At 37.2% G+C, this 26,634-nt stretch overlaps 1 protein-coding gene and 1 long non-coding RNA gene across 2 annotated transcripts in view; one reads left to right on the top strand and one right to left on the bottom strand.

Moving 5' to 3' along the window:
* Hipk (Homeodomain interacting protein kinase) overlaps nucleotides 1-26,634 on the bottom strand; it is a 435,335-nt gene that overhangs the window by 312,856 nt on the left and 95,845 nt on the right. Inside the window, exon 3 of the mRNA XM_067142782.2 lies at nucleotides 5,461-5,697. Coding sequence (XP_066998883.2) covers nucleotides 5,461-5,697 — 237 coding nt within the window. The remainder of the gene's footprint in view (nucleotides 1-5,460; nucleotides 5,698-26,634) is intronic.
* On the top strand, nucleotides 13,210-14,703 carry LOC137499015 (uncharacterized). Its single transcript, XR_011017974.1, has 3 exons — nucleotides 13,210-13,544; nucleotides 13,856-14,014; nucleotides 14,302-14,703. It is a non-coding gene; the product is annotated as an uncharacterized lncRNA (long non-coding RNA).

Genomic DNA, 26,634 nt, shown 5'->3' on the forward strand with positions numbered 1-26,634 from the left:
CAAGTATCAGAAGAGAGGTAGTAATCATGATCAGCAGAGGATTAATAGTAATGTTAATGGTGATACGGATCAGAAGAGTAACCATAGACAATCCGAAAATGGGAGGCGTATGAATTTGAGATATCAGAGAGATTATGATAGGCCGAACATGAAGGTTATCCAGGAATTGTTATCGAGCCAGAGTATTTCAAACTCACAGGAAATCGGATAAAGTAAGTTAAGTGGACAGTCCGAAGTTGAACAGGTAAGTAGTATAAGCAGTTATGTAGTGAAAGTATATTTAAGAGTACAGTGTGATTGCGACCTAAGTAATGTTAAGCGAGATATTTAAGTAATGACATAGTCATAGATAGAGTAATTAATGGTAGTAGTAACTTAGACATAAGAAGTGATGTAAGTACTTATAATACTGAGGGTGTAAGTAGTGAGGTAGTAACTCCGATAGAAATTATGATATGGAGAAGAAAAGTGAAGGTAATATTAGATATTATAACAGCCATTGTTAATAAGTCAAAGTAAGTCAATAAAATGATAGAGGTACCAATCACGATTGAAGTTGATTGTAATTTTCAGCCATGCCTTGTTGTACCAAATCTTGTGTATTCGGTTATTTTAGGAGCTGACTGGGTTGCAAATCATGAAAGTAGAATAGACATTGATTCAAGTAGTGTTTGTTTGTCCTTGGAGGAAACTAGTAAGGAAGTACGTGTTAATTATGATGGTCTGAGGTAAGTGTTGGTAACATGTGTTCTATTAAAGATATAAGAGAGGTGAGTGAAGGTGTTCCTATTGAGAGGAAATGTTTTGATGTGTGTCACGTGTCTATACGACCAGGATTCGAGAGATAGTCAGTATGAGGCAGTGGCAAGAGGTAATTTGAGTGAATTACAGGAGGAGCAATTGTGTTCAATGTTAGTTGAGCATTGAGATGTATTTAGTGATAAGCCCGGAAGAACACTTATATGAACACAAATTTGTAGTACTTGGCCATTCATCATTTGTGGGACCTAAGTACCCCATTCCACTTAAATATGCTACTGCCGTCAAAGAACAAATAAACATTATGCTAAATTATGGCATAAACCATCTTGTAGCCATAGTATTAATCCTTTAATTATTGTTGCCAAGAAGGATGGATCTATTGAGATATATAAGGTTCTTTTTTCTTTACATCGCACCGACACAGATAGGTCTTATGGCGACGATAGGACAGGAAAGGCCTAGGAATGGGAAGGAAGCAGCCGTGGCCTTAATTAAGGTACAGCCCCAGCATTTGCCTGGTGTGAAAATGGGAAACCACGGAAAACCATCTTCAGGGCTGCCGACAGTGGGGTTTGAACTCACTATCTCCCGATTACTGGATACTGGCCGCACTTAAGCGACTGCAGCTATTGAGCTCGGCGATATATAAGTTAAAAGGGCACAATTGATTCAGTTTGGGTGACAATGTGCTACTCAGAGTCCCATTTTCATCATCTGCAGCGGCAGGAAATATGCCTAAATTCTTTCTTTTGTATCAGGGGTATTTCACGATTGTGAGCCATATAGGGAAGTGTGCATATTCTCTAAAAGATCAGGAAGGGAAGATTGTCCGTACTTATAACATTAAAAATGTAAAGAATTACTTCATGTGAGATTTCTTGAGATGTTAATACGATGATTGATTTTTGTAAGAAACTGGCAAAATAAAACTAACATCTGTGAATTTGCGGGTGAACCAAGTGTCGTATTGGTGCATTGAACTCCAGTACATGGAAGAATAAGTGCTACATTGTCATGTACTGTATGACAAGGAGAGAACAAGATACTGAACAGTTATCTGTGATAACTATATGCAAGAAAAGTTCTCATATAAGTGATATTTCAAAAACTATTTTGATATGTCTTAAAAAAAAAAAAAAAGGAATGTTGCATATTCATTTAAAATTATTTGTATGCGTCAAATTAAGTGCTATACTCTTGTGAATTGTATGAGAAGGAGAGAATAGGACACTGGACAGTTATCTATGATAACAATGTGCAAGAAAAACTCTTATATCTGCGATATTTTAATAAATGTATTGATATGTTGTATTTTAAAAAATTATTGTAGTATACTCATTTAAAGTGTTTATATGTGTCAAGGGTCAAGGTTAGTGTTATATGTATCATGTTGTTCATAAATCAATCGATTCTTTGTTCTTCGATTTATTTATTTATTTATGAGGGAGGCGAATTGTAACGGTTCAAATCCCGATACAAAGTGATATCTGTATTTTATTATTATGTCTGTATTATTATTATTATTTATATTATTGTAATTAATAGTATTGTTCAATTCAATTCTGCAATGATTATCGCTTGCGTGATTGTAGTTAAATTGTTACGTACGCGCGCGCGCGCGCGTGTGTGTGTGTGTGTGTGTGTGTGTGTGTGTGTGTGTGTGTGTAGATTAACATTCAAGATGTGTATAGTGAGAGTTGCTGTATTATATCAGATGAGGAAGTATTGTGTGTAATAACTTGCGACATTACAACATTGTGTAATACTGCTAGCGTAACTGCCAAGTCATCGCTCTGTCAATGAGTACATTTAGCGATGAGCTCATTTTTTGGATACCTATAGCCGCCCCCAAGGCAATTTCACCATAGTGTGTAACAATTTGGAGCCGGGTGGGAATAATATTATAGTTATCTTTGGAGATTGCGTAGGTGTGTCAGCTAAAGCTATATATACTTGTACCAGCATCTTATAGCTTCAGTCAAATGGATGGTGAACAGTGAGTGAGTCAATTGGAAAATGAGACCTCAGTCGGTCAGTTCAGTTGGAGGGAGAGACTTGCTATGAAGTCACACAGAAGGAGAGACTTGCCATGAAGTCATATGGATGGAGACACTTGCCAAGGAGTGTTGTACTGAGATGATAGTAGGCAGTCATCTGGATGGAGAAGCAGCCGTCACATTGATACTTAGTCGTCAGTAAAACAAAAAGGATACATCACCAAATAAGGCTTGAGACACCTACAGCACACACCAACTCAAAGGAATACGTCGTAATTACACTCAAAGTGTTGAAGGTACAGTCAAGTGAACTAGTGAGGGATAAATTTCTTGTATAATTTTTAAATGTCCGGTCAAGAGGAATTCAAATTAATGCCTAGTTTCTTTCAGTTATGTCATATTTTTATAATCTCATCTGTTTTATCGCAGCCAATCTCACTATTTCTATCAAAATAATTTCAAGAATATATTTTGTACTTTCAAATTAATTTATTGTTTAATTTCAATGGTAGAATTATATAACCTCAAATTTAATGGGGAAACAAAATGACAATCTCCTTTTCCCAGAACCTATATGGCATGTTGTCAAAAGTAAGCTTATTACCCCACACCCTAGAGATAATCAAGACTCTCATTGTATTATTGCTGCACCCATCAAATATTGTATGAGTAAGTAATCAGGCAAGAACTAAGTGTGAGTACAAGGTCCGACGATTGAGTATTTTATTTAATATTAATTTTCATATTTTTCATTTTAATTTTATTTGATATTATTTTAAATTAGTGAGTAATAGTTGTAAAGCCTCAATTCCTTTATACATATAACAATATATCAGAGCAAGATATTTGTCCTTTACAATCCTCTTTAAAACCACTCCATTTGCTGTTTACTTCAGCTAGGGTTATGATGGCCCTCTCTACCACTTCACTGATTGCTGCACTGGTGAGTATGGATGGTTTACCTTGAATGCTTGTGTGATAGTTTTTTTTCATGTGCTTTTTGTTCGGGGCATCGACCTATAGAGATCTTTTGCCCCTACTTGCACCACATGATAAGAATCTGTGTGTAATTGGAATTGCAGAAGTGTGGAGTGTTAAATGTGAGGAAAGGAACGTTAAGGACGACACAAATACCCAGTCCCCAGGCCAGGGATATTAATCATTTACAATTAAAAACCCCTGACTCGGCCGGGAATCGAACCTGGGGCCGCCGGGTGACAGGCGGACGCGTTGCCCCCTACACAATGGGGCCGGATTGTGACAGTAATATTGTTTTTATGGTTTACCTTACTTATTAGTGTGACACACTAACTTTGAATGTAACTTTGAATTTGATTAACAAGTATTCAAAAACATACAAAATCATTCAGAAGTCTGGTTTGATTCAGACAGTAGCTAAATTCTGTAAATTAATGTGTAAATATAATTGTGCCATTTGAATAAGAAGTATTTACGTTATTCAGTTTTTGAGTCTCCTGAAAAAACAGGTACGATGGACATATGGGGATTTCCATCATCATCATCATCATCATCATCAATGTTCCACTCCAGTCGTCCAGGTGTGGTTTAGGGGGTTTCTAAAATGATCAATTTATTTAAATAATTATCCACCTGACCTGAAAATTCATCAAGTGTTGACCAACTGATAAGACTAAGTTATTACATAAGGGCAGTTCAATTGAAACTTTGATGTCTAGAAACTTTCACAGTATGATCAATGTCTGTATTCTTCCAGGCTTGTAGGCTGTGGTCCTCCAGGAGCATTTGATATTCTGAACGAGCTTCGTAACAATCGAGAAAGGCAAAAATGTTTTTGGTGAAAAGTTGGGAATATCAAATGCTCCTGAACAACAGCCTACAAGCCTGGAAAATATGAACATTGTTTATAACACCAGCTGTGAAAGTTTCAACTGCTATATTTCACTGTATTAGACAAAATACACGATATCAAAATGACATCATACTGATGATAGGGAGTACAGATAATCATCCCCATCGCAAGGTATCTGTCAGACAAAATACACGATATCAAAATGACATCATACTGATGATAGGGAGTACAGATAATCATCCCCATCGCAAGGTATCTGTCCCAATGCTGAACAAGTTTCTTTATACCCTCTGCAAAGAAGATCGCTGGTTGCTGTTTAAACCACTCTTCCATGGCATCAGGTACTGCCAGACTGGTGATGAACTGCACTGTGTCCACCAGGGCTTTCATCAGCAAGCCAAGGACATGACCACTGCAAAGGGTGATATCTTGGTGGTAAGGTAGGTTATCCATAAGACCCCAGCAAAAAGAGTGCCCGCTATCCACTGTTGCACCGGCAGTGTGATAACATGAATTACCGTGGAGCACAAGCACACTTCATAACAGTTTTCCTGGTCAAAGAAACTAATCTACTTTGAAAACGAATCTTATTTGCACAAGAATGGAATCATGCAATATTGTATTAATTTGGATGTAACCATTAAACACTACTGTTGCCTCAACTTTTTCTTCTACGTAGTAGATGCATGTCCCAGACTGACTTATGTTCTGAGCTGTTACTACAAACATCAAAACATACAGTGCTGCCACATCTTGGCTGTTCTGTCAGCTTTTTGCAGTGTTACCAGCTCGGTCTTTGTTTCAACTGAACAACTCTTGCAGTATAGTGACAAACTACACAACAATGAAGAAACCAAATATTGTGCTTACCTGACCAAAAGTTCCTCGACCCAGGAATTCGAGGACCTCATATTGTGTGGTCATAGAAAACAGCACTTCGTGCTGTACTAGTTGGTAGTCACCGTCGGCGCTAGAGGAGCCCTGGGGCGCCTGGCCGCCGGCTGCCTTACTGTGCGACGTCGTGTTGGCTGCTGTGGCGTGCGCTCCCGTGGTAGTTGTATCCGTGCCCCCGCTATCACCATTACCCTCTCGCTCACAAGACTTTCTCTGCAAAAATAAATCATATTGAAATACTTTCTCAGTAATTTTAAGGTTTATGCTTAGGAATATAAGAAATATATTGTTATAAAGTTGTAATGTAAATATAACAGTATTTTAAGGGTATACCATGTGACAGGAGATAAACCACTGGAAACCTCAAGTTTTGCTTAGAAGTGATCCACAACTATTCAAATAATTTTGAAAGGTTTGGATTTACACCTGACCACTGCTCTATTGATGAAATGTATTTCTAGTTCATCACCGGATGGCTCACTGTTGCAGTTTCAAGTCATCGGTTCATATAATGTTGTGATGCAGCACATCATACACACATATTGTGTTAACTTCTTCATCACTGTATAGCTAAAGCCTTGGCTTCTCCTTCCATTCTTATCCCCTAAATTCTTTCAAAAACAAAATTAATAGGATATGTGTATAATAAAATTTAAATCTATCTTTCCTCAAGATCAAATTTTGCCAAACTGTTCTCCTCTCCTCTATCATTTGAGACCCAATCTACTAATTCCAAACATTAAAATAACATTACATTTCAAAAGGATCGTTCCTCTTTCCTACTGTATCAGTTATTGTCCAAGTTTCATTTCCACGCAATGACATACTACAAGCACAAGTCTGCAGAATCATCTTTCTACGACTCGCCATGCCCCATTAAATATAGAGTAGTAGTTTATGTTGCCATATTTCCATAGAAGTGCACTATTTCCTGGACAGAAAGTTAGTACTGAAGAATACTATAAAGGTGACTCACTATGTCTGGGTAAATTATAATGGTGGTGGTAGCAGTTGTACATGTCATGACAGATTCTCAAACGTGTGTTACGCTTCTTTCAGCATTACTGGAACAGCAGTAGTTAACTTCTGAGGAAGTAGACTAAGATTTTTGTGACACATTTTGCAGAAGTCTGTTTCATTTGGTATGGCATAAACTGAGGGTCAGTATTGCGGACTGTGAAAACAACAATCAAAACTAATAATGAGGACAACCATTTAATTTTCTGAGTTTCAAAGTTTTAAAAGAAATTCAAGTTTCCTACTAGCCACATAAAAGAGGGAGTGCATTCATATCAGTAAATACATCAGCAAAGTGCAAGTGGTTCCAATCGTTGCTGCAGTAGCACATATCATTATCATCATCATCCTTTCATGTATCAGTCCTATAAAAGAACTGTTACGGTGTACACAAAAGATTTGAATTTTCACACCATCTCTTCCTGGGGCGTCCCAGAGATCTCTTCCCACAGTTTATGACTGCTTTGGGGATCCTGCTTCTGTCCATCCTCTTTAGGTGTTCTAGCCAATTTCTCTAGTAGCCTATTCATAGATGTATTCCAATTTAGGTGTGCTCTGTTAATATGTACTAACTGTTATTCTAAAAAGAAGACTAGTGAGGAGTTTCATGTTTCAATTGAGGTTTCTTTTTATGTATAGGCCTAGCCATAACCAATACAACAAATTTCTAGAAAAATGACCGTATATTTTTGATGGATTTTACTTCTTTAATAACTTTTTACAACTGGTTTGTGGAGTTCTAACTAAACAGTACAGCAATGAAATGTGAGAAGCAGATAGCATAGACAGGAACAGAAATTTAAAGTTCAAAACATTGCTCATGAGGAAGTGTAAGTTGATCTATGAGCGACCTACAATAAGATATATAGGAGTCTCTAAAATCTTGCAAGAACAATAGGGAGCAAAGGTAGAAAGGTATCAGAAAAGTGATGCTGGCGATGCTATTTTAAGAAATAGGATTGTATGTATGCTATTTGCTTTACGTCGTACCAACACAGATAGGTCTTAAAGCGACGATGGGACAGGAAAGGCCTAAGAATGGGAAGGAAGTAACCGTGGCCGTAATTAAGGCACAGCCCCAGCATTTGCCCGATGTGAAAACGGGAAAGCACAGAAAACCATCTTAACGGCTGCCGACAGTGGGGTTCGAACCCAGATGCGAGCTCACAGCTGCACGCCTCGAACCGCACGGCCAACTCATCCGGTAACAATAGGATTGTCAACCCCTCTAAGCATTAATGCCAACTCATGATATAGGGACAGCATGCCCATCTGTTACTTGTTCGATTTCTGGCTCGTCCAAGTATTTCAATTCTGGATTGAAAGCTGTAACAGGGCCTAATCAGCCTCATGCAACCAACTGAGGAGCTTTCTGATACAAGAGGCAGAGGGCTTGAGTTAAGAAAGTTAAGGAATAAGACCGAGAATGTTGTCATGTTGACCCTGTAACTATTAATACCTGCAGACCACCTGACTGGGGAGCAATCACAGTGGCAGGCCAAGGCTCTTAGCATGTGTTGCAGGGTTGGTTTGTCTCCAGATAAATCATACTAGGAAATAGAAAAAATTGGGCCTCTTGAAGAATAAGGATATATGTAAAAGTAAAGAAAACACATGAAAGGTGACTCCTAAGCTAGGCAAATCTAAAATCATTGGGGTTGCAAGGAAGGTCAGAAAGGGAAGACAGAGATGAGCCTGGCATAAGAAGGTGGAAGCTATGTCAAACTCAATTGGTACTTCTAACATCAGAAGAGGACTTACTGTTTCAAATATGGAGGCTCCTAACATTCATATCATAATTTCAGTTTAGGACCAGAAATCATACAAGGTAGTCAGTAATTCGGATCCTCCTAAATAACAATCTGTCAGGTCAAGATTTGTTGGACTTCAAGACCAGAAATTGGTTGTAATCTCTGCAAATACCTATTTCAGGAACAAAATGACTGAAGGATCGCCTTAAGACTAAGTTAATAATCTTGACCATAGTGGCCGGTATTTGATCCATATTGACTTGATCACAACAAATATGTAGGTGGATGGTCCGCCTAGTCAATATTAAATATTAATTATTTATATTTATTTACATAAGTCTAGTACATGTTTCGGGAATCTATATACATTCCCTTCTCAGCTAGTAATCATTGGATCATCAAGTACACCGTGATCTAACGCCACAACAAGAACATAGTGCTCAATATTTTAATGCATACAGACTCTATTCTATTGTGTGTTATCGTATTCGACTAGATGGAATTTAATTCCATGCATCCACACTTTGATTTTTAAAATGTTAAATTGTATTGGCGATAGTTTTGTATTTCTTAATGGAGGACCCCTTTTTTATTAGGCCTTTTTGTGTATAGGAATTTTAATTTTAATTTGACTAGCTGATGAAGGGAATGTATATAGATTCCCGAAACACGTACTAGACTTATGTAAATAAATATAAATAATTAATATTTAGTATTGACTAGGTGAACCACCACCTACATATTTGTTGTTAAGATTAAGTTGCAAGGATTCTTTCTCACCATAACAATGTTCTGATTTACCCTGCATAGAGACCAATGTTATTTATGCATTAAATATGAAGTCATATCTTTTCAAGGAATTTGTATGGACATGGATGCAGAGCATAATACAGTATGATTATTTTCCCTGGAAATGTTTGATGGTTGCCCTGGCAGAGTATTTGAGCATACAAATGGATTATCTTATTTTTGATCTCCAGGGTTAAGTGGAATATAGTGTTTGATTTTTGATTGATGGATAATGGTTACTTTAAGTATTTTGCTACCTTTTTTAATAGCAAATTACATGGAAGGAAACTTTTGACGTAAAGAAGAAATACAAATATATAAAATTCATAGATTCATGAGCCAATCAAATGGTTGGAATAAAAATGTTAATATCAATAATGTTGCAATGTCTGAGAAATTTTGATGAGTTGTTATTGCTAGTGGAGATGACCAAATACTTCCAGAATATGCTGAAAATTAAAATAAAATCTTGTAGAACTTGAAAACAATGGAAAATTAACTAAAAAAATATACAGTATCCTGAAATTAATAATAAGGAATAGGATTTACTGTTAAACCTATTTGAATCAGGGGTTGTCAAACTTCCTATTGAATGCCAAGATTAATTTCTGGGACAAGAGACAGATTCTGGAGCAAGAGATGTTCTAAGATAAATCACAACCAGAATTTTAACAATGTAAGAGTTCAAACCAAAAAAGGAAGAAAGAGCTATCCATGTTTGCTTCCATTTATATTGAAATATCAATACAAGTCAGGAATTTCAACATTGCTCAATAGATGCAGACGCTAAAGTGCGACCAGTTACCCAACTGTCGGCAGCCCTGAAGAGGGTTTTCCGTGGTTTCCCATTTTCACATCAGGCAATGCTGGGGCTGCACCTTTTTTAAGGCCATGGCTGCTTCCTTCCCACTCCTTGCCCTTTCCTGTTCCATTGTCCCCATAACACCTCTGTGTCGGTGCGATGTAAAGAAAAAATCTGCTGTCCGTTGTTTACAGTTTCCACTGCCCTTGATGTTGGTCACAGATTCTATCACACTGTATCAACTTTTACGTAGTCAACTCCTGTGTGCACAAGTAACTGCCCGCCTGTACAGTATATGACTTACTAACTATCCCGGTTCTCTTTTTTTATGGCATGTAGAATCCTCCAGAAACCTGTAACTTGAAACTTCTAATATTATTCAAGCTCGACTTGTGCTTCTACATAGTTCAAAAAGGGAAAGGACAGTGTATAGAATCAATGAGGCTAAAGTGTGTGGTTCAACATTTGGTATTTTACACAGTTCACTGCTGACTGAGCTAGGACAAATAAATTTCTCCCCATTCCAAGACATTGCTATGCAAGGCATGTAAAAATTATATGTATACACTGTATTTAAAACATTCTATTGTAAACGTCACGCCAACTTTTTGTCTGATCAAGCAAGGCACTGGCCACATTAACAAAAATATTTGTTGCTTATTTGGTACCTTCATGACCTGCAGTCTAATAATCTGAAATTCATTTCATTGACACTGATGGGCTCTGTTGAGTTGACTGCATGTTATACTGTCATTCCTAAGGATGCTAGTAGAATAAAAGCTTGGCTGATGACCTTAGATGTTAGGCCCCTTTAAACAACAAGCATCACCATCATCAGAACAAAAGCTTACGAGGTCTGTAATACTCTTCATTCACAATGAGAATGAGACCATTGTGAGGTGGAAGATATATACATCGAAAGCCTCGATATTGATCATGAGGAATCGCCTCTATGCTCCACCCACTTAAATGAGTTAAAATACAGTAGAACTCTGTTACAACAACATCCAAGGGATCTGAAAAATTGAGTCATAAAACGAGTGTCGTAGTAACTGATATTTGTATTATCAGTCTAGTGAAGTGGAAAACGAAAAAGACAGTAACATAAACCTAATTAGGCTTATATTAGATTTATGTATTCACTTTCAAGCATACCATGAACATAATAAAATATACATACAATTATAAACACAGTTTGTCCAATACTCACCAAACTTCTTTACATAGCAGCAAAGTAATCAGCCATTTTGCTCTGTTGTCTCCTACTTGTCAAATATACACTTTCTAAATTAAGTTCTATGTTCATTATTTCATTAGTAATTTCACTGCTCCTTCCCCTAGCTTCAAAGAACATGTTGACAAATCTAATGACTTCTCACGCATCAATCACTGTAGGCATCATCTCCTCCACTTCATGGTCACTACTATGGCCGTAATTCTTCACTTACAATTTCAACTTCAATTTGCACTTTGATTGTAACTAGGTCACCATCTATTGTTGCATATGTTTCATAGTCACACTGATTGAGCATATCACAGTTGGTTTACCGCAGAAATGCAGATCAACACAGCCATCAAACCATCGAATGTATCTTGTTTCAGCAGCATTTATTTCTTTGGCTGATGAGATTCCAGCAGGGTGGAAACAGTTCTTGATAGCTTTGGTAGTAACCTTTTTGCATGCATTTGCAATGCATCTGATCTCATCTATCACTGCAATAGAATAATCCTGCTATTTCTCTATGCATTCCATTATTTTCAACAATATCAGCTTACCACAATGGCATGTCAGACTTTAATTACCCCATGATCCATAGGCTGCAATATACTTGTCGTATTTGCAGGAAGAAAAATAAATACCAAACTCCCGATTCCACGCCTCATTTCAGCTTCAAATAATTCGGAAGTCATCCAGGAATTTTTATTACCACTGTAGTGTACCGTCTCCATTTAGATTGTCACAACTGGCACATTAGACCACATGGTAGTAAGCCATTCTTAGCTTGCTTTGGCATGCATACTATATGTTTTGCAGGTCACTTTTCCGGAGCTAATGTTGTGACGCTGCTTGAAGCTGTCAATCCAGCCAAACAAATTCTTCATCTTTTAATTTCTTGGCAAATTCTTCTGCTTTCACCATAAAGAGAGGTCCACTAACGGGTACATTGTAGCTTCTCTGTTGCTACCACATCACTCTGTTTAGGTTTATGTAGCCGCTTAATTTTTGAACCATTCTGTTCAAATACAGCAACATTTTTATCCTAGCTCTTCCAAACTGTTTTGACTATGAAATTAACAAGGCCAAACTCATGACACACGTCAGCTTCTTAAATTCCATTCTCGATTTGATGAATCACTCACTTTTTCTTCCAACATTAAAAACAATTCTTTTAGTAGTCGTACTGCATTAAAATGTAGTGCACTATGAGGAAACTTCCTGTCGAAACTGACGGCACGCAGGTACCATTAATACCGCAAGAATTCGGGCGGGTTACAATGGGGCGGGGAATCTGCCCGCATTCCCGAGGTCTATGACAAAAGGAGACAGGAAGGAATTATCTAGGTTTCAACGAAATATTTCCAACAAAATATTTCTTAAAATATTTTGTTTCTTAGGAAATCTTGTTCCAAACTGAAGTTGAAAATAAGGTTATATGCGAGGTAGACTCACACAGTGTAACAGGAATGATGGTCCAAGATAGGGTCCCCAATGTATGAAGTTATATTCCGTGCCAAGTGATCATATCCGGCAGCCCGCAAGCAAGCCAGCTCAGAGCGAAGTGGGGTTGTTACGTCACGACCTGAGGAGCACGGTCAAGGCCAAATTACGTCAGCAATAGAAAATTCTAAACATTCTATCATCAATATCTTTTGATTGGATTAAAGTACAGGAAAACGAACTACATCATCGTGTAGCCCAATGTTTTGTGATTATTATCCCCGAATTTAGAAGAAATATGTCAAATATTAAGGGAGATACTGAATGAGATAAAAAAAAAGCCTAAATTCTCTGAGATCCTATATAAAAAGGCAGGCATTTCGCTTGTTAAACCAGTCTACTTTGTGCCACAGTTGAGGCCGGTCGGTCGGCTGTTGGTCATTCCAGGTTATAAACTTCATTTTCCTTGTCCGTATTGAAGATCCACTTGTGATATAATTCCTTTAGTTTTGCCTATTGCCACCTTTTCAATACAATTCAGAATTGTATTGAAAAGGTGGACAATTCAGAATTGTATTGAAAAGGTGGCAATTGGCAAAACCAAAGGAATTGTATCACATGTTGGTCATTCTCCGCCGCCGTAATGTAAGTCTCCAGTTCGACCTCGACGAAAGTTTTAAGTCCGCGTTATCGAACTCTAAGGGGGCTGTCACACAGGCTCGATCGAACGACTGCGATCGACCGACTAAGAAAACAAACCTACAGAGGGCAGTGGCACCAGTCACACAGCATCGATCGTCAGCGATCAACTACGAGCGATGAAGATCGACTGGTTTGTAAAAACAAACGTGTCCGTTTTTCAGTCGCAGTCGTTCGATAATGGCGGACGCAACATAGTCATCTGTTGATGAAATCGAAACATTAATTTGCTTAGTGTATGAAAACAAAGTGGTGTATAATCCTAGACTCCCTGGATATAGTAATAGGGAGACCGTGAATTTTGTATGGCATTCTATAGTGTGGAGAATTGGGACAAAAACTGGTAAGTAATTATTAGATTTATTATGATTATCTTATGAATAGTGTTATCTTAGATTATTTATTGATAAAGTATATTATACGGAATAGAGTGGTAAAATGAGTTACACTAGGAGAAGTAGTAATTATCATTCTTGTAACTTAATTGAAGAAATGTTTGGAAAACATAAGCAGTGCTTTCCTAACCTCCATCTCGTACCTAATGAAATGAATACCATTGTTTGCTTTAATGACAAATAAGTGTAGGCCTATGCCATAAGTAGGCCTACTACATGTATATTTTCTTTGTCACAATATTCTGATTCATTGTTTCAGGAAAAAGTTGTGCCAAAACATGGCAAATTCTGAGGGCTGGATATCGAACTTGGAGAGATAACATCCTCCCTCTCCTCCCAGGTTCTGCTGTACAGAAAACATAAAATGGGTCTACTTCAATGCCCTCAACTTTCTGGAACTCTTCATTGCTGGAAGAAGGTACAATTCTGTAATATTTATTTTTAAAAGTAGGCCTACATTACAGACCAGTGTTCTAGTTGTGAAAGAGTGAGGGGAAGATTCAGTCTGTAGGCCATAAGTTCCACCCATCTGTTCATTAATTTATCAGATATAACTGAAAGTAATATAATATAATCTAACCTAGCAATCATCTTACTAAAATAATTATTGAAAGTAACAATTTCTTAAACAGAAGGCTTGTGTCCAGACTAAAATGTAGCTCCAATTTAGAAGAATTGCATTAATATGTTGTTCATTTTTTTCAGTTCTATATCAAACACATGTATGGAAGTGGCACCTGGTGTATGAGAGCCTTTTCACCAAGCTGAAATATAGGAGGAGGAAGCAGAAATAATTTGTGTTGGAGGGGTTTAACTCCTACAGTTCAGAAATTACTGAAGGGACTTCAACTTCCAGTCCAGTGGCTTCTGCTTCTACAAACAGCTTTGCCAGCAGTTAAAAATAAAAGAAACAGAAATGTGAAAGTGACAGTGATGTGTTAAGTGAATATTTAGAAAAGATACTGAAAACTGAAAAGAAAATATAATCAATGTTATTTTTAGTGTCTTCATGATGACATGGAAAGAATGAGTGAACTAGGTCGAAGGGTTTTCAAAGTTAAAATTCAGAAACTGTTGTATACAGTGTTAGACCAAGAAAGAATCTAATAAAATTTTTCTTGAGAAATGTTCTACTTTTTAAATTAAATCATTTTTTGTTATACTTATCTATCAATATTTATTGGAATACTCAGTGAGTTATGTGTATTAGGACCTGATGGGAAAGAACCTTAACTCCAATTTTTATTAATTATTAGCATTATTACAACATCTTAATTTGTATATTTTATGTGGTAGAACAGGTATGGTTTACAAGGAAAGGAGTTTTTGAAATACATGTAGTAGGTCCTTTCTGTGTGTATGTAGTAAGCAGTTGTAAAGCACAGGTGGTCTGAAACCAGACCAGCGTATTGATAGTTCTGTCCAAGAGCTGACTTCCTTCTTACGGTATACTGTTGATCACAACTGCAAACTCATTGCACTAGGTTTGTACAGCACAGGTGGTCTGAAACCAGACCAGCGTATTGAGACTTCCTTCTTATGGTATACTGTTGATCGCAACTGCAAACTCATTGCACTAGGTTTGTACAGCACAGGTGGTCTGAAACCAGACCAGTGTAAAGACATTAGTAGTTTTGTCCAGGAGCTGACTGCCTTCTTACAGAATACTGTTGATCACAACTGCAAGCTCATTGCATTGGGTTTACTGCATCTGTGTTCAATGTTGCTTGCTATACTGCCATCCTGCGAGAATACACATCCTAAATACCTATTTGAAATTATCTACCTGTTCCAGTTTTGTATTCTCAACCTGACATTCAGTTCTATTTTATCTCATTCCAAGTACTCTCCTGCCATTGTACCTGTCTGCACCAGCAATCACTACTTGCATGTCTGTTACCGTACTTATAATTTATTAATAACATATAGGCCTACAACGGGCATCAAGGTAGACTGCTTATTTTATTTCTTGTGCTGTAGATCCATTAATATTAGATTGCACAGTTTCAATAGACCAAGTTGTTTGCATAGGACAAAATTCTTATTACAGTTATACCTGACAGAATCCCTCCCTGCCACCTTATAACTTTGTAACTTAGGTAGCCTTTATCTCCTCATTCCAAGTACTCTCCTGCCATTGTACCTGTCTGCACCAGCAATCACTACTTGCATGTCTGTTACTGTACTTATAATTTATTAATAACATATAGGCCTACAGAGGGCATCAAGGTAGACTGATTATTTTATTTCTTGTGCTGTAGATCCATATAAACAATGAAAAACAAAGATGAAAAATTCATTTGTAACTATTTTGACAGATGTTTCCACCAAAGTTTTGTAGATTTTAATCTACAACATAAAAAACTGTATTTTGTGTGATGTGATATTAAGGGAATATGATGGCAGAATATGTACATTATTTATAAAAAATATATTCATATGACAGTTACATGCTTGTAATAAAAGGTTGAGTAGATTAATTACCCTGTAAGTCAATCCAAGATCTTACAAGGCCCATACACCCTACTCTGTCAAACATTCATTTATATAATTGGTATTTACAAACAGTTTTGACGTAGGCAATGTAAGATATAGCAAAATTAAATCATTTACCACCTGAGGCCTAAATAACATTTTACTGTAGACGGCAATAGTAGTCTATTTAGTTGTTAGAAAGGCATACTCTTCACTTCTAAAAATAGAAGGCAAGGTGCTTGTTATTAGCACCTATTATTTTTTTGCAGTGGTTGGTTCTCATTTTTGGTGAAATTGAAGGCAAAGTTTTCATTTTCCTTGAACTGATTCATAAGGAAAGTATTTCAGGATGGATAGACAGGCTTGGTCATGTTCATATCAGTAAAGAAGTTACATATGAACAATACACAGAAAGGCAAAATCAACATTGAGGTAAGAAAGAGAGTCCTACCAGACCTTTGCGGAAAAAGTTGTTACTCTGTACCAGGGAGTTTACCAGTAACTTGGATGGAAGTGCAGGATTTATATTAATTGGCTTATTATTGCCAAGTGAGCAATTAGATCAGCTTGCCAGTGCAAAGTTTGGGGAGACAGTACTTTATGCTTAGTGATGAGGGTAATAAACAAGACCTTGTGTGTAATTTACATGTAGTTTTGACAAGTATCAGTCTATTACACTGCCAACGTACTTATTAGAACAATATTCCAGAAGCTTTTCCTATAGTTATTAAGCTAGTGTACAGAGCACTAGCCTCACCTGAACTCCTCAAGAAATGTACACATATGTGAATACACAGAATCCTAAAGAGAATTTACTTTGGAAGAGATGTCCATAGACAACCTTTCTTCACAGCCATTTGGTAAAATTAGCTGCTGTAGTCTTCAATGATATAAATTAAGACAGGATTGTCATTCTTGCAAAGTTTGGATATGGACCTGGATTCTACAGAAATTGAGCAACATGCTTGTCATGAAAGCAATATGATACTATTCTGAACATGGCACAATAACAAAGAAGAGGAGAGGCAACAAGAGATTTGCAGAGGATCATGAGGGAGAGAAACAGTGTAAGGAACTCCATTGCTTTTATCATTTTCACAATATTCAGAGCATATGTGCATTTTTCTTTCTTTCAAAATTATTTACAGGATTGTAATGAAACTTGACACACTATTTCTACATTAGGTAATGTAAATTTTGACTGGAAGCATTTCTTGATATGTCTATTATTTTGGTAGGTGGGATCTCACCAAGTGGCATGAAAAAAAAAAAAAAGCTGTTAACCTCCATCTAATAAACACCTCAAAATATCATTTGAAAAGACAGTAATTATGCCCCAGGATCCAGCATCATTAAAACAAATAAGCATAAATGGTATTAGTCTTAATATTTGAAATACAATGAGCCACTTTTGTGAGGCTTTTGTTGGAATTTTCACCCTGTCAACAATTCTGGCTGTAGTGCTCTATGAATGGCATCATATATAATAGGAACAAATCCACTGATGTATTGTGAGCAATCCTAAATCTGTATGAGTCACCGATGTCCAGAAACCTGTAGGCCTAAATAAATATATTTCCACTGTTGATGGTAGCACCTTCAAATTATGAATTCAAATTGGTGTACATAACAGTTTTCAGTCCTTTTTATCAATACTTTATTAGAATCCTGCAGAATGCCACTAATCTTTTATTTGATATATTTTGCCACGGACATACAGTAGTTGTTTCAAAGGTGAACATCACTTTTGACTTTAAACCTAAAAAAATCGTTGTGAATATTGAATTTAACGATAGTGTCAGCCTTTCCTCAGAACTTATACTTTTCCTGTAATTTGTTTGCCTGATGTTTATTATTGACTTCATTTTTCCTCTAATTCCTTATACCGTAATTATTGATGGGCATTCGGTACTAGTTCCTGAATTTTTCTTCGTCATTCCGCAACGAAGGCACACTTTGGTGGAATTCTCCATGGCTCTTTACCTTGTCCACTGCGATCGTCTGGTTCTTTCCTTTCTCCTAATATATTCATAGGTTAGAATCATATTTCCACCCGAATTATCGCTTTCACAACACATTCTTTTTCTCTCGTGAATATGAATACATCTGTAGCCTGTACGGTACTGGGCGGGAGTATCAGCTGTTTCCGTGCAGTCGATCCCTCTCGATCGATGAGCAGTGTGACAAGGTAAATGAATTTAGTCGTTAGTACTCGATGCCAGTTGGTCGCTCTTGATCGTTCGATGCCCTGTGTGACAGCGGGCTAATTCTACAACGCTTCGACCAGACTTAAGACGTGTACATTTAAAGTGATTAATTATTTACGTGAACAGTGTGGTTCGAACTTATATTTCCTCTCAAGAGTACGATTCTACTTTACCAAGTACTTGAACATAATTTTGTGTTCGAATTTCATGAGGTGACAGAATTTGTATGACAGTGAAACGTTAAACTGTGCATTTTCTTGACAAAGTGGTTTAACATAACCCAGTATTTGAATTCTAAAAGTGATAAAACTTTTCTGACATTGAAATATCGACTTGTACATAAATCAGTATTTAAATTTAACAAGTGTTAGAACTTTTCTGACAGTGGAACGTCAAACTATACATAATTTAGTATTCAAATTTACTAAGGTGATAGAATATTTCTTCAAATTGCACGTTTACTTTACCAAGTTACTGACATAATTAAGTCTAGTAGTGCCATCGAACTTACATTTTTTTCCAAGTGATCAGATTCTTGGTAGAACTTAGTCTCAAATCTGTGATTAAATGAATTGGTGCAGTTAACGTGCATAAGACATTTATTAATTATTAGGATAGGACTTGTGTCAAACTCAGGACAGTTCTAGAACAAACAGTGTTTTCATTTCAACATTATTTAATTGTGAGCGGAACTAAATTCACAAAATAAGATTATTTAGTTACAGTTTATTTCAAGGATCAATTCGAAATAGAATTGTGTGAATTTGAAAGTGAAAACAAGTGAAGTACTTTATTTTCTGCGTTATTATTGTCAATATTATTCATATTTGACTGTGATAAAGTAACCTGTTTATTTTCTTTCTTAAGTGGCTGGTACATCACAGATTCAATCTCAATTAACATTAAGAGTTCAATTTGATTTCTTGTTTTAGTGACTGTTAACTCTGGCGTCAATGACATATCATCAAGTTCAGTCACACTTTACGGACAGTCTATCGTTACCTGTGATCTGTTTGAAAGAAATCGTTAATAATAGTAACTTTGTTTGTGCAGAGATTGAATACCTTACGAGTTTGTTCGAACACTAGTGCAGTTTTGTCCCATTTCTACAAGTGCTCCTAAATCATCAAGATCTTCCAGAAATTTGATATATTCCAGACCTTCTCGGAAGATGGTGCAACTGTAAATGAACATTGCAAAACCACAGTGTACCAGTTCCAGCCCAACCCAAGGAGAGACACTTACTGTAAATACTGTAATGAAGTGATGTTGAATTTTGACCTACACTTTATGAATAAACTCTTTAACAACCTTAGAAAAACTCCATTATACTTATTTCTTGCTACCCTCCCTTCTGTAACGATTCAGATAAGAGATCGGACACTCCCTGTTTCAAGTCTCATGCATTGCTAGCCGACATAATAATATTTACTGTTACAATACGTTTGTCGTATTAAGCAAGACTGAAAAACACATTTCTTATTAGGAATATGTCCGTACAACAGAAAACATGACGTTATAGAAGAATTGTCGCTGAAACTGATGCCGTTATAACAAGCCAACTGTATTTTTCTTTTATATTTTATCTGCTTCCTTGTCACTAAAGACTGTTTTCTCGACATTATCATTAGAGTTATTGTTTTATCCTTTATTCTGTAATGTAATTATACTCAATGTATAATGTGTGATATTCTTTTTTGGTTTGGCAACCTCAATCATTTGAGGAAGAATACATATCATTATTGCCTAAACATTCAGATCTGTACCCTTAATCACCTTTACCACATCCTTTTACTTGTAATGTTTTTTTTTTTTTTCTAGTACTGTTTGGGGAAGGGGGTGGGGGGTGGGGGTATGATTAGTTCAGAGGCTCAGCTGCTGGCCTCCTCTCCAAAAGGGTGAGGTTCAAACCCCAGTTGATCCTAAGTTCTAAAAATCACATGGCATCAGAAAGGGTATCCAGGTTTAAACCCCTGCCTTGGTGTGGTGTGAGTGGCTCCAGCAACCTCAGAAATATCTGAGGATAAGCTAAAGAAAGTTTTGTACTGGTCCTTGGCTGAATGGACAGCATCAAGGCCTTTGGTTCAGAGGAAACCGAGTTCGATTTCTGACTGGGTCACGGATTTCAATCACATATGATTGATTCCTCTGACTTGGGGCCTGGGATTTTGGTGTTTGTCCCAGCACACACCTCTTCATATTGACACAACACACCACACTACTAACAATCACAGAAAAACAGAATAGTAAATACATCCCTCAACATACAGTTAGCAGCAGAAAGGAAGGGAATTCAACCTTAAAACAGGGCCAAGTCCACACATATTACACAGTTTGTACCCTTGGCCCCACCAGTGTATGTGAAAAGCGGCAGAAGGCGACTATTTTTCAGTGCTGTTTTCATTAGTTACAAGAGATTCAGCTTAATTCATTTATTATAACTAGTAGGTCACATAAACACAAACAATTAGCACTTTTTACTGACAGGGATTAAATATTGTAACTAGGAGATGTTTTCTAAGTTTGTTTTCACATTCAGTAATATAATATCCTAGGATTTTAAGGTAATGGAATGCTACTCACACATCCTAATACTAACAAGTTATCTCTTCAATTTTAACCTTTAAAAAAGCAACACACTTTTTACATGAATCCTGTAAAGATAGTGACAGTAACTGGCCCACAGGAAAAAAAAAATTCAATTACACCCTAATATGACTAAAATTCCTTGCATTTTTAATTGTCCATTATAATAACTTTAAAAATCAATTCCATATGTAAACTGATCATGCACACACAAGAAGTTGGGAGTGGAAATGACAAAAGGAAGAGAAGCATCCCACATGCACACAACAGTGCAAACATCAGGATACACGTCAGAGTTTACATGCCAACGTACACAATGAGTACATATTGAACAATCAACCTTGTGAAAAGACAAATAAATAGCTGGAAAATAAAAAAAAGTCCATTACAACTACAGACCTTCAAGAGTTGAATACTAGTTGGCCGTGCGGTTAGGGGCCCACAGCTGTGGGCTTGCATCCGGGAGATAGTGGGTTCGAACCCTACTGTGGGCAGCCCTGAAAGTGGTTTTTCGTGGTTTCCCCTTTTTCACACCAGGCAAATGTACCTTAATTAATGCCACGACTGCTTTCTTACCACTCCTAGCCCTTTCCTATCCCTTCGTCGCCATAAGACCTATCTGTGTCAGTGCGATGTAAACCAGCTTGCGAAGAGTTGAATACTGTCTGATTAGAAATATTTCGCTCCTACCAGAATAGAAAAGGGTCAGTTCCCCCTCCAACTTTATAGCATTTAACCACAGTGTAAAATGTGCCAGCCTTTCAATTGATAATGTTGATATCAGTGCATTCCATGTGATGGCAAGTGTATTCCTTAGCAGTGTAAAGTCCTATCTGGAGTAGTTCTCAGTAATCTGCATTCCAAATTCTAGAAAGGCATACAAGTACTGTAAGTTTATGCAGTATTGGTATGTTCACCCATAAGGAATTATTTTCTTAGTTTAGCAAGTTACCTATTTTAACTGTATTCAAAATAACACGGAAACCAACAGTTTCTCATAACAACAGATGTTCTCATTACAGCCATAGAACCTTACAGACTCCAATCCACAAGAATCATTTTAAAAATACCACATGTTTAGACCCAGATTCAAGACATGGCTATCTGAGTAGCAGCCAAAGATGTGACTGGCATAATAGGCCAGAAAACACAAGGTTTGAAATTAAAAATTGTCCACAGCACAGATATGCTATATTTAAAACCCATACATTATCATCAATCTTGTCACCAAAACTTTGCATGACTGAAATGGTTTCAAATGACAAGCCAGAATGCCAAGATGATGCAAAAGTTAAGACAGGCAGTAACAGTATGAAGGACCAACCACTAAAACAGTGCTTGATGATTTGCCACAGCTAAACAAGAAAGTTATGTTTCATTATTAAAACTAAAATAAAAAACTAAATGGGTGAAGTTGGGGCTCTGATGTTTACATTTACTGCTTGAAATATGTTGTACCGTGCGAGTTGGCCGTTCGCTTAGGAGCAAGCAGCTGTGAGCTCGCATCCGGGAGATAGTGGGTTCGAACCCCACTGTCGGCAGCCCTAAAGTTGGTTTTCCGTGGTTTCCCATTTTCACACCAGGCAAATGCTGGGGCTCTACCTTAATTAAGGCCATGGCCGCTTCCTTCCCATTCCTAGACCTTTCTTGTCCCATCGTCGCCATAAGACCTATCTGTGTCGGTGCGACATAAAGCAACTAGCAAAAAAAAAGTTGCATTTAACACAAACTAAATGCTTCCCATACAAATGTGAGATCCAGTAGAGTGAAGTCTTTTTCTTCTGCAAACAAAAGTTTTAAAATTCTAGGTCAACTAAATACCCAAGAATAGAAAACAAAACTTCATAACAGGATATTCCAGTTACATAAAATGTAAGTACATATGGACAATTTCATACGGAATGAAGCAGTGCAAGAACCAGAAAATCTGCCATCTGTTTATTAAGAAAATTAGTCTTCTATATACAAGCAAGTGACAATTTAATTACCGCGAGACCATATTAAAGGCATCAATGAAATATTATGTACAAACTTCCCTAAGAAAGCTGTTCAAGGGACAGAACTAAACAGAAACCATGTTAAACCAGTATGAAATAATCTGTAAAGCTATTCACTTCGTTATTAAAAAAAAGTTTTTGCATCATTTCTGCCCTGAACACATTTTTAACAATTGACACAAAAGTCGACATGAGACGTGTGCATGCAACATATCCACTATAACCATTACTCACCAAGAAACAAATAAGAGTGTGTCCGTTTCCTTGTTTATATTATGCATGCCTAACTCTGCACCCTTAGACACCAGCAACTTATCTCGTTGCAGAATAGCCATTTTGCCTAGTCCTTGCAGATTGTGTGGCCTGTCAAGAAGTAAAACAGTCTATGAACTAAAAGATGATATGATTATTTATCAAAGAACTGTGGTTCCTCTAAATGACCCTACATGAACAAGGGGAATGTATATATGAGGCTTTACAGAAGTCAGCAGTATGTCAACTGAATGAGTTGGCGGTGCGGTTAGTGTCACGTAGGTGTGAGCTTGTATTGGGAAGATTGCAGATCTGAATTTCACCACTGGTAGCCCTGAAGATGGTTTTCTGCAGTTTCTCACTTTCATACCAGACAAATGCTGGGGCTGTACCCAGACCTTGGTAGCTTACCTTCAAAATCCTAGCCCTTTCCCAGCCTTGTGTCACCAAAAACCTTCAATGTGTTAGTGTGATTTACGATGTTAAATCATTAGCCAAATAAAAGCAGTATGTATTGTTGGATATAAGAATAATGTTCAGGTACAGGTGGTAACTAATACTGGCAAAGTACTGAAATTTATTAACAATAAAGATATTTACAAAACGATACAAAAGTTGAAAACAAGAAAAGCAGTTGGAACGGATAAGATTTCCAGGGATGTACTAAAGGCAATGGTTGGGAGGACTTATCTGATCACTGATTGCGTAAGGAGCTATATCACGAATGTTGATAAACATAACGTAACAAATTACAACCCAGTCAGACTGACAAACTGTATGTAAACTTTGTGAAAGCATTCTTTATGATAATTTTTTTAAATGATCATTTTAGACATGTTTCCAAAATTACTAACTAGTTGACAGAAAGCAATTCGGGTTTAGGCTCAACTTGTAGGATTCCAGCAAAGATTTAACAGATATTTTAGATTCTGGTCAAATGGACTGTATCACTATTGACCTATCCACAGCTTTTGGATAGAGTAGATCATGGAGGACTACTGATAAAAATGAGGACAACAGGACTAGACAAAAGAGTGACAAGAGGTGAATAAATTTCTAGAGAATAGATCACAGAGAAATAGACTAACAGGTGAATCATTATGTAATGTTGAAGAGGAGGGTTCTGCGAGGCAGTATTATTGAACCTTTATGTTTTCCTAAAATAAAGAACCAGAATCACAGATAAGAATGTTTGCAGATGATAAAAGCTTGCAAAATGTACAGTGTGAAGTTAGATAATGTCAGGACATTATATGTCAAAATTTCAAGAAAGTAATAAATGTTACAGGATTGTAAGCAACTGTAAAAATACCTTGATAGTGTTGTGAGATGGACAGAAGACAATGATATAATGGTACATGGGCTGAAAAGTTAGGTTGAGTTTCTACAAGAGGAAAAAATCCTCTCAGTTTTAATTACTGTGTTGATGGGGGTAAAAGTAGCTCATGGGGATCACTGTTAAGTACCTTGGTGTTAATATAGGAAAGATCTTCATTGGGATAATCACATTAACAGGATTGAAATTCAAGGTTACAGAACTCTTCATATTATTATAAAAATATTTAAGGGTTGAGAAGTATAGTAGGTGTTAGCAGAATGATGAATTAGCAATACACTATCAAAAGAAATGCAAAATACTCAGCAGAATTGGGAAAAACAACTTGCAATTGTTAGAAAATTAAGCTCAAACTCAACTGAAGCTACAAGTTTTTATTCCAATTTCATGAAGTGTAACACAGTGAATTGCATTTGCATATAATTCTCGCATCAATTATATTCAGCACCTCAAAACAGATCTCATATGGAACCACGAATCAGAAGGAATTCCTTACTGCCATGGCAAAATTAACTGAATTCCATGGTCCATCCATCAGACTCTCAAATTTCTTTACCAAGAGAGACACATGCCAACTGTGAACATTTCCTTCAGTAAGAGATCGTTGTTGTACATTCCAAATCACTGGCTGCCTGTATATGAAGGAGCTGAAGATGACTAGGAGCCATGCTGGATCCACAAGAAGCCACTATAACCAATCGACAATGGATAAGGCAGTCCAGTTGCTGGTGTGAAAGGAATGTGACAAGCGAGTCTTTCCAGAGAATGAAAGACTCCTCCAAAGAATATATCTGTCTCTTTATATTCTTATCAAATTATGTTAAGGCAAGGCAAGATGAACTACTGGCATTTATTTCGTCAACTATCTGATCAGTTCTGGGAAAGAATGCTTGCGAAGAAAGAGGTCGTCAGGTCAGTTAAGACAGCTCACCAAAGGGCCAAGAGATATATCACCTTAAAAATATCCTAAGTCAGGGCGAAAGAGCTTTTTTCGATCACTTTCACCGGAGGACCTCAATATATACGAGATCACAAATTAATTCAGTACATTACGTGTGTAAGTATTCCTGATCTGACCTTTCCATTACAATTAAAATGAGCCCAAAGAAGGAGAATTATGTTGTTTAAAGTGGTCAGACGCTCAATGATCGTTTCAATGTTATATAACGTATAGATCAATTGAAATGTAAAGCTCTCATGGACTTACTAAACTAAGGTCAAATAACTGAAATTTTTTTATATGCCCTCGGTTAAGTGGCAGATGCAAGGTTGCAGTGTACTGTTACCGCCCGATGTTAAGGTACTAAATACAGACAATGATAAGGTCATTAACGCTAAACTGACAGAAAAAGATAACGACACAAGAGCTTTTCAACTTTGTTAAGAGCTGTATACTGCAGTGCATGGAGTGTCGCGGGGCTCTGAAGTGATGCTCACCCTATATGAACTATGAATAATTTTCAAAACAGTAGGTATTCATGAGTTTTGATCAACTAAACACTCATGGACACTACGAATACAGTAGTATTCTGACCAGTGTCAGGAGTCACGAGGGTTTTCGATGAGCCTGATGTTTCCCCACTTCGTCATCTACACGATATGCTATAAATGTATATATACGAGGGCAGATCAGAAAGTAACACACAACAATTCTTTTCTTCCCTAGTATTGCAGCTGGAATGTTGATATAGTTTGAAGTTTGCGCTACACAGGGCATTTTGCTTTCATGTGCAGCTCTAGCAAGAGAAGCCTGAACAACGAAACAAACATGGCGCACATTTTACTGTCGTCCACGTGTGAAGAGCAGCAAAGAGTAGTTCGATATTTGTGGGCTAAAACACATACACCAAGCGAAATTCACAGGGACATGTGTGGCGTGTATGAGGACGACTGCCTGGACCATAGCAATGTCCCCAACTGGTGTGCATTTTTTCAAGAAGGCCATGTGAACCTTAGTGATTCACCACGCTCTGGGAGGCTGGTAACAGTTTCAACTTCGCAGAATGTCCACGCAATTGAGGCAGTAATTTTGAACGACCGGTGTGTGCACCTGCGAACCTTATCGCAGACGTTCAACATTTCCTATGGTGCGGTGAACGAAACCGTTCACGGCTTGTTGAAATTCCGTAAAGTTAGTGCTCGCTGGGTGCCTAACAACCTGAAAAACAACTACAAGGGCCAGCGA

Source organism: Anabrus simplex, chromosome 3, assembly GCF_040414725.1.
Source record: "Anabrus simplex isolate iqAnaSimp1 chromosome 3, ASM4041472v1, whole genome shotgun sequence".
Taxonomy (NCBI): Eukaryota; Metazoa; Arthropoda; class Insecta; order Orthoptera; family Tettigoniidae; genus Anabrus; species Anabrus simplex.